Raw genomic sequence first — 9,954 nt, forward strand, 5'->3', positions numbered from 1 at the left:
AAGGATCATTAAGCCATTTCCACTTTAATAAATAGTGAAATAAAAATACACTTAATCAATCAATATTTTAAACTACAGAAACACAAATAAACCATGAGGTCTTGGTTGTGGCCACTGATTCTGATGGGAATTCCATTTTTTCAAAATAAGCTAGAATCTTTAGAGTTTTTCATTATGTATCAAATATATTCTTCTCAAACCCTTCTTACAGTACATGTGAAAACATCTCACACATTTTCCGCAAAAGTGTCAAACCCATGAAAGCCAATGTTGCCTTCACAGATCAAATAGCAACACTCATGCTAAATATAGCAATGATGCTCTGTTTTTTTCTCACCTGCTAAATTGATACAGGCTGTGTTGTGTGGAACTGGTTAAAACAATTAAATACAAAGATCTCAGAACATAAATGTGCAATGTGAATCATAATTGGCAGTTCAAAATGAAATGAACTAAGATGCTGGCTGGCAAAATTTGAAAAGCTTAATTACCATAAATTATATCAGGCTATTACAAAAATATATACATTACAATAATGTGAACAACAGATTAAGGCAACACAGTTTGTAATCTGAATATTCCCATTTCACTGACAGTCTCCTATAGTTTCACAGATGCAAAAGATAAAAAAGACAATCTTTAGACATGGTGTACAATTCATACTGCAAAGATTCATGGTGATGTGTGACTGCCACCTATTGTTTAGACTGTGTAAATGCATCATCTTTGTATAATTTCTCACTACCCCTCTCTCATACACAGACAGACAGACAGACACACACACACACACGCGCAAACCTAAAACAATGCATTCAATGTTCCAAATTCTGTGCGATAAAAATGTAAAATATAAGGTGTCAATGATTTAAATGAAAACAGCAAAATTCTGTCATGTGGCTTGTGGCTTAAAAAGCACAACATCTACTGTTTTCTGTATTCTTTGAGAGGAAGTATGAAACTAACTAGTAGCATAGTAGTAAACATCAACAGTTTATGTTATTGTTACCAATTATACATATTTTAAAATGTAGCATGCATCTCCTAACATGCCATGTCTCAAAACTTGAAAAAAAAAAAGAGTCAGCAATGGAGATCGTTCAATCTGAGTCTTTATGTTTGAACTCTGTCTTCCTCTCGCTCTAATCGGACTCTGCTTTGGTCCCGTGGAGCTGTGAGGAGATACTAATACCAGTAGGACTGTGTTCAGGCCAGAAGGGGGACTCGTGCTGCAGGGGAGTACGGCGAGGGAAAAAGGTGTGCTGGAAGTCGTAGTTGAGCAGGCAGCTGATGGAGGCCATGTAGATGTCAGCAAAGCGTGAGAGTCGGCGTGAGAAGTAGGTGGGATTGTGGTATGTCCGGAAGAGACTCCCGAACTGACCGTTGAAGATGTCCTTTGTCTGTGACCTGCCATGAAAACACATTCATACCATCAAGATGAGGTCAGAGCAGTTCTTCAAGATCTCAGTATATTATCAACGGCTCTTGATTGCCAAAGTAATTATCTCCATTACCTCATGGCTTCTCTTTCTCTGATCCACTCCTCGACGACAGCTTGAGATGCTGGATCCCTGTGTACCTGTTTGGGGAGCAGTGCACAGAAGTCTAACACAAAAATTTGGGGATGGAGGCAAAAAGGAAAAGACAGACACAAATGTTTTTATGAAGTCTGCTGACCTGCATCTGTTCTATAAGTCCAGTCAGAGCCTGTAACCAGGCCATCATGTGCATGTACTGCTCCGTGTTCATGATCTTGATCTCCTTCCTCAGCTCGGGGATGATGGCGCCTGTCCTCCAGCCATGTTTCAGCGTCAGATCCTGCAAAACAAAAGACCAGAAGACCAGTCTTGAACCCAAACTACTGTCTACAGCACAATTTGTCAATAATAAATTAAATTAAATAATAAATGAAAGGGAGTGGTATACACTGTTAGTTATAGGCTTGAAGTACATACTGTATCATACAGTACAGCCTGAATTTGAGTATATTGCTGCTGTTATACCACATCATACACACATTTATGATTACCCGTTGAGACAACTATGACATAAACGCCTTGTCTATATCAGCCTTGTAGCAAACACAGCACGTCAGCAGCACAACTGCAATGTAACACTAGATCTGTACAGTCACAGTAGGCCTAGTGTTGCGTACTCTGACGCATTTGACAATGCTCACAGTCCAATACACAACCAATGTAGTTGTACAAATAAGATGAAATAAAATAGACTTTAACTCAAGTAAAGACTGACCCATTAGGTGTCTAGTGCAAACAGCACCAATTAAAACAGAAGTGTATCTGTTCCATGAGACGAACATGAGACGGGCAACTGAAAAACCCTGCTGAAATGGATTCAGGGAAGTAAGAAAAAAAATTGGGATTCTTCTGTGTTTGGATTCTTTAATAAAACTGCACAAAGCAGAAAAAAAGAAAGGCTGACTGTAAGTCATGGTTGGTGTAAACCACACGCCATGTTCCATCTTTGCAAATAAACAAGACGACAGCCGGCTGCCTGCCACCAGCGAGGCATTATGCCAAAGATGTCAACTCTTTCTTTCATTATCACCATTTACAGCTGATCAGTTGCTAAGTGTCAGTTAGGTTGACACTCATTAAAATGCCTGTCAACCAAACCCAGTGCAGAGCTACAGTAATGTGGGCTAGGGTTAGGGTTAGTGGTAGTAACCCTGTAGAGGTTTAATGCATGAAAAATTACATTTTCAACCCAGTTATTTTATTATCTTTTTTCTATTTCAAGCTTTCGCTCAGTATCTCACTATGTGCATCTTCTAACAGAACGCAAAGATTTAGATTGTTGCATATAAAAATGAACTCAGTCAGGAAGTTCAGGAGAAAAACACTTATCTTAAACTGAGCATGGTCAAAGTGGGGTTCCACTTTTTGTTCATAATATCGTGATTTTTCATACTACGGTGTTTTGTATAGTTATAATGAGTCCTTAAATATTAAATATGTCTGCTGCTTACTGCCAAGTCACTGTAGATGTGATCACCAAAGTAGAGCACTTTGGATCCTCGCCAGCCGGTGAGTCTCAGGAACTCATAAAGGTTTCCCTACAGTGATCAAACACAAATACACGCATTCAAAAAAATCAACCATGTATTTTCTAAGGTGTATCCAGGAGAAAATTGTCAGGAATTTTAAACTGGCATGTCATCGTTATTCCTTTGCACAACACCTGTTTGTAGATCTGCCCCTTTTCCAACCTGTGAATCCTGTCCCACAACAATGCACCTTTGTCGGTCACTCGCCTGAAAGGTCTGGGAAAAAACACACAAAGACAAATCTTACCCGCTTATAATATTATCGGCTCCCAAACAAACATACACCTATGCACATTCTGTGTACAATAGTGTACAAGGTCTACTGGTAGCTGCTGGCAGTGAGGCCCCTAGTGGGATAAAAGAGGCACAGCATGGACATAGAATGAGCCGCAGACACAAACACACTCACTTTCTCCTGTCATTAAAGAAACCTGGTTTGTCGGCCTGAACAATCACAACATCAAACAGGTCCCTCCAGTCCTTCCCTACAATGTAGTTCATTCCTCTGTCCCTGGGAAGGACAAAGATTCAAGACATTACCTAGTCAGCAACATCATAAAGCGCATCAACAATCACTTGCACTAAGGGCACAGCGATACACCAGCAATAACATGTCCATCTTGTACTATGTTAGTGTGACTTTAAATACAACTCAAGAACTTCTGAAGAATATGGATCCGGGAGGACGTCGAGGTCAAAACATTGCATTAGTAAAAAGCTAATTTCAGTGTGCGGACAGCCTCTCCTTTTCCTTTGCTCCATGTTTCGTGCTGTGATGACTGAATGTAACAAACTATTAAATCAAGGACACAGGTTTAATGTTTTTGAGCTCTGGGAAGCCTTTTGAGTTTGGATACGCATAGCTGGTCATTTTGTGCATCAAGCCTGACTTCAAAAGAGGCTCATAGTCAATGACTTACAATGAATTACTTATACTTGTGGACGGAAAGCCCTTTGATGTGAGGCTGCCCATCTATAAAAGTTGGGACATTATACGGTAGCACTAATTAAATATTAGTACACTATAGAATATATGACATTTTTAATTAATCATACCAACAACCGCTCGCACTTTGTTTGCTCATACTTACACAAAGTCAAATGGGCTATTGGTAATGAGGAACATCTTTTTCCCATGCTCTGACAGCTTCTTCAGCACAGCATGGGTTTGCTCACCATAACAAATGTATTTCTCTGGAAAACAAGAAAAAAAGGGAGAAGGGGTAGGGGTGGGTGATACTGATACAATTTGCACAAACAAAACTGCACTGCTATTCATTTGTATATTACAGCCTCATTATTCCTGAATTATTTTTTTATGTCTTGTCAACAGCTCAGATGTGGCCGTATAATTTCTTTTATATTAGCTCAAACAAAGTAATATAAATCAAAGAACATTACCAATATCTGCCTCCACAGCTCGATACATAATGCCCTTGACGTGAACATCTCTAATGGCTTCCTGTGAAGAGAAAAAAGGAAACAGCCCTCAGCCAGGAAGTCATGCCTTCAGTGACACAATGTTAGCATTCATCTCCAGTAGCACCACTTTGCTATGTGTGTAAACGACTGACTTGGAAGCACAAAGAAAGTGCATCTCTGAATACAAATTAAATATGAAGAAAGCAGGCCCAGGAGTTTAGTTACTTTGGTGACACAGTGAGAAAGTTTCCACCACATTTTCAACAGTGTAACTTGTGCTTTTGAATCAGTGAATGAGTAAATAGACTCTCCCTCACAAGGTTGCACATTTAAGGGCAAAGTTAATGGAAATTTCTCATATATAGAGATTATTGATGTACACAAAAGTCAAAGGAAAAGTAAGCAAAAAATGGTGTGCAAAAAAAGTGTAAATGCTGAATAATAATTCAGACTTGGCAGGAAAAAAAAGATTGAGCAGGGTGTCCTTGAAAGGATATAAGAGGCACTTGAGGAACAGAGAGCGTGTGTGAGGCCTTTTAATGACAGCTATCTGTCAAAAACGCTACAGTGTCACACAGAATAGACAGGGCCGGCATGACAGCTGCCCTCAAAGGGAGAACACAGCGCTGATTTCTCGCTCCTCTCCCTCTGAAGTAGCAGAGCCACCAGAGAACAGACGCAGATGGCTGGAGGCGGGCTTGCTCAACTAAAATTAGACACTGGTTTTCAGAGCTAAAATTAAGATGACATTGAATGACTGGAGTATCACAGCACACTGCAAACATGTAAATACATGAACATTTATGTGCATGTAGCTGGATTGACGCCGGGAGATACAATAACTGGGAAAAGGAAAGTGCTACTGAATCACCTTGACAGATGATTGCAAATATTATATATATATATTGAGTTTCCCAAAACATTGATCAAAGTAGAATACTAACAAGATAGTTCACCTTTACGTCTTTGTAGAGATGGACTGGCTCATAGTCAATATTGTGCCTCATGAAGAAGTCATTGACGCAGGACAGGAGGGTCATCTCAGGTAGGGAGAATATGTCCATGAACTGTTTCATGGTGTGGCCATGGGAACTCTGCAGGACAGCGATTAACATCATTATATTCCGTTGTTTTTATTTTTGGAGCGTCTATCTTATCACAGATAAGAGAGGAAATGGTCATCACCTTGCCATAGAAGTCGCTCATGATTTCTAGAGGTACGTGACAACCTTCATACATGGCAATTACTTCCTCATCAGGAACTAGATGAAGACCCCTGTAGAAGAAACATAAAATATCAAATCATTTAACAATTCATACTATGTTATGTTATTTGTAGCATGTGCAACCTCCTAAAAGTGATGATAAATGACAGAAAAGCTGTAAGTTTTGTAGCCTGAAATGTTGAATGATTGCATCAACTATATATTAAATATTTTAACAGTCTAAATCTTTTGCCTGATGAGAAAAAGCACATTATACTCACACAGTGTTGTGTGAATTTCACATTTCTCATCAGTGTATTATTTATTACCCACTACCCTGGTGTGAGAAGTAACACTATACCTGTAGACAGTTCCCAACTGGATGTAGTGAAAAGCATCTATCTTCATCAGTAGTGCCTGTTACAAATCATTCAATATTTCCACAAAAATTATCTTCACACTGAGCCAACAATTGAAGCAAAATTTAAAACAACTGTCAGTTTTTGAGTTAGATAAGCAAAGACCTTCTCACCTTCTGAACATCATAGTGAAGTCCTCTTACAGCAAAATTAGGAATATACTCATACTTCCGCAGACCTTCTGGATACTAATATAGAAGAAAATCATAATTGGTTTCACATTTTCAGTGACAACAAAACAGGGCATTAGATCCACTGTAAATTAAAGCAAATGAGAAGCATCAGTGGAATAAACCACAAGGTTATTCCTTAATCCACCTATGTAGGTAAAAACAATGCTTGATGGTTGTTTGAACCTTAAATGATGATTATGCCACATATTATCCCCAAAGCTCTCCAACACATTCAGCCATGAACACACAAGTTTCTACTACCAATCTCTTAGCATCTCTACTGGAAATGTTTGGGGGGTTAAATGACTCGCTTGACGGCAGCGTGCTTCTAGTAGCATCCTGATCTGGTTTTCATATTTTTAAGGACAAACATGAAAGGAAACACATGATTGTATATTGTCCAGTTCTGTTCAATTGGTTTACGAATCAGTTTCTGCCAAGAAGAATGATTCTGTCTGTACCTGTAACAAAAATGTGTTTGAAGTGCCAGGTTTTAAAGAGTCATACACTGCGCACACACCCTGTGATCAGTGATGAGGATGTCCCGTGCTATGCTGAAGATGAGGGTGTGGAGGTGTCTGGAGTAGAACGCCAGGGTGTAGTCGTAGTCGAAGCCATAGATCTCTATGTCTCGCAGGCTCATCTCATTGTTGGCAAAAATTGTGTCAGGGTTGACTGAGTTGGTGGATATGACTGGGATCAAATCTAAGAGGAGAGAAACACCTGGCGTTATTTTGCAGTTCCCTTCCATGTGGGAATATTATATGTTGCTATGACAGAAAGGAATACCTTACGACAGAAGTACACCTGATAACCAAGTCTACTGAAGGTGGTGGATACCGGCACGTTAGATTTCTGTCCAACTACTTTTACTTATTTTTCAGTACCACCACTTTCTAATGAATATAAGTATTCATGGTGTAGTTATTGTAAGCATCTGGCAAAAATAGGCCTGTTTCCTGCTCAAACAAGCCTCGAGAGGAGGCAAAAATGTGGAGATGTGAAGTAAAAGGTGGTCTTTTTGCTAGCTTCAAATAAATCTAAAATCTATAAAATAAATCTTTTGTCCACCAGAATTACTATTAAATTAGATTTTCATATTACAAATTGGTAATGTCTACCCTGAAAGTAGAAGTTCTTGCGTATTATGTTGCTGGTTTAAGGTACTGAAAATCTGCATGTTGTGCAGTTCATAAAGGTGGCCTTAATTGCAGGGCTACTGCATTGGACTGCATGATATTTTACAGGTGTTCGTGTTGTTTTGTCCACCTGCTGCTAATGTGAGGCAGTAGAAATGGTTGGTGCATTAGTCTGCTGGACACATTAGTCATAACAGGGTTATAAGGCAACAACAGTTTTGTATTTACCGCAGTGCTGTATCTTAATGAATGAATTGTCACTCTGCTGTTTCATCAGTGTCCATACCTTCAGTCTGCCTTTTGGTCACATTGTAAACAGACCACAGCCTCTCTGTCATGTCCTGACCGTCTGAAGCGCTGCTGCAAACTGATGCTGCGTAGTTTTTGGCTCTGGGTTGGTGTGACAGTAGTTGACCGACTCCATGTGCTACTGCACCGAAATTCCGTTTCCATAAGCGAGACCTGAGCGGCCTGGGGTGTAAACTCTGTAATACGTTACAAAAAACATTCGCCTTCTGCAGACAGTCCTTGAGAGACGAGAGGGGCAAAGACAGATGAGGCATGACTCTGTTCTTTGGGTGACAGCCCGTGTGTAGGTCGCGGTGAGATCCCAGACGATTGCATACAGCTGACGGGCTCCTCTGTGTATACCGAAAGAGTGCCTGGATGGTCGCTTTGTACGTCACTTCCGCGTTTGGCAAGGTCCCAGCCAACCAGCGAATCAGAGGCTTGTGCGTCTGGAGTTCAGTCGCTTCCTACTATCCACCAAACAACTGCAATTGGTTACCAGATACTGTACATGTATTAAATATGCACAACCTAGAAAAGAGCCCTTTATTATATAGAGCCTCTGTATAGGCCAGAAGGAGTTATTTTTCTTTATGATTAAAATCCTGGAGACTTAAAAAACGATACCCTCAGACACAGTGGCACTAATGGAAGCCAAAAATAGATCAAAAGTTAGGAATGAGAAAAATAAAAATAATCATGGTAAATCAAAAGTTAGAATTTTTAGGGCACAGTTCTAATTGACTTAATATCTCATGATTTTGACTTTAAAGGCCCAAAGTTTGACTAAGTATCTCATTATTCTGACTTTGTACCTCACTTTTGCATTGACTATCTCAGAAGCTTGTCTTAGAAAGTCTACATTATACCTTAGTATCTCATAAATAACCCAAAATCATGAGACACTAAGTCATAATAATCGGATAATTCATCAAAGGTTTGAGTTTTTAAAGCAAAATGATGACATTTTAAGTGGAGATTGTGACTGTCTCATAATTGTGACTTAGTAAATCAAACTTGTGACTTAGTATCTCATCATTTTGTTTTACCATCAGCATTTTAAATTTGTCTTGCTAAGTCAAAATTATGAGATGCTAAGTCATTCATTTAGGCTTTTTAGGACACACTTATGAGATGACTGGTTCTAACTGACTTCATTTTGACCAAAAGTACAAAGTTTGACTGAGTATCTCATTATTCTGGCTTAGTATCTCAACTTTGTCTTGCTAAGTCAAAATGTATGACAAACCTTTGACTATTTCATAAGGTTAATGCAGAAACTACATTATGACTAGTGTCTCATAACTAAGTCATAATAATGAGATAATCCATCAAAGTTGGACTTTTTAAGGCAAAACATTGACTTTGTAAGGCAAAATTATGCCAATTAACAAACATTATGACAATTAATGTCAAGATTTTGACTTACTGTCTCTTAATTGGGACTTAGTATTAAACGTTTGACTTCTCATAATTTACCATAAGTATTTTTGCTTTGACATCCATAGCCTTTCCTCTACTTTTTTCTTTTTTTTTTTGGTGGAAATCGGCTTCCATATTTAAGGAATGGACTTCCTTTTGGAGAAATGTTATACTTTGTTAAAGGATTAAAACCCTTTTGTAGCAGCTGACATTGTGTTAAATCAAACTTCATACTGTCATGGGTGTAAGCACTGCTTTCAAAAGTGTTATCAAAGGACCAATGATGTTTTATATGTTCAGTGTATTTTATGACTCTCTCTCTCTCTCTCTCTCTCTCTCTCTCTCTCTCTCTCTCTCTCTCACACACACACACACACACACACACTCTCTCTATCTATCACCCCTTCACACTCATAACTTACTATAACTGCTGTTTGACACATGTAGCCTTATCCACTATACGCACATGACCGGGTACACACCCATCAGACAGGCTAAGAAAGCACATTTGTAAGATAATGTTACGCACTATTTATCCATCCATTAGTGATTCCAGTATGACGCTATCTCGGTTTTTCACAAACTGATCTGACTGTGTGTTTGGAAAAAAATAAATAAAAATTGCAATCGTCTCCATTTTCAACTCACCAACTGAACAGGGCCACCTCGTGGACGAAGATCAGTAGTGTACAATGAATCTACACCTTTATAGGACAGGCAATACAGATAGTCTAAATACTATACCATATACACATACTATAGACTGTATATGATACATATGTAAACATTATATCTTTTAGACTAACATAGACTGAAGCAGAC

At 38.9% G+C, this 9,954-nt stretch overlaps 1 protein-coding gene across 1 annotated transcript; it reads right to left on the minus strand.

Annotated features, from left to right (window-relative positions):
• Positions 1 to 8: 8 nt before the first annotated feature.
• On the minus strand, positions 9 to 9,853 carry nt5dc3 (5'-nucleotidase domain containing 3). Its single transcript, XM_044193529.1, is given in 16 exon segments — positions 9 to 1,140; positions 1,143 to 1,404; positions 1,512 to 1,576; positions 1,675 to 1,815; positions 2,987 to 3,073; positions 3,199 to 3,280; positions 3,474 to 3,575; positions 4,156 to 4,258; positions 4,466 to 4,526; positions 5,443 to 5,580; positions 5,672 to 5,762; positions 6,053 to 6,108; positions 6,224 to 6,298; positions 6,804 to 6,988; positions 7,709 to 8,177; positions 9,781 to 9,853. Coding segments are annotated over 15 exon segments (1,755 nt in total). The 5' UTR covers positions 7,986 to 8,177; positions 9,781 to 9,853; the 3' UTR covers positions 9 to 1,110.
• Between the last annotated feature and the right edge of the window lie 101 nt (positions 9,854 to 9,954).

Source organism: Siniperca chuatsi, linkage group LG4 (assembly GCF_020085105.1).
Source record: "Siniperca chuatsi isolate FFG_IHB_CAS linkage group LG4, ASM2008510v1, whole genome shotgun sequence".
NCBI classification, from domain to species: Eukaryota; Metazoa; Chordata; class Actinopteri; order Centrarchiformes; family Sinipercidae; genus Siniperca; species Siniperca chuatsi.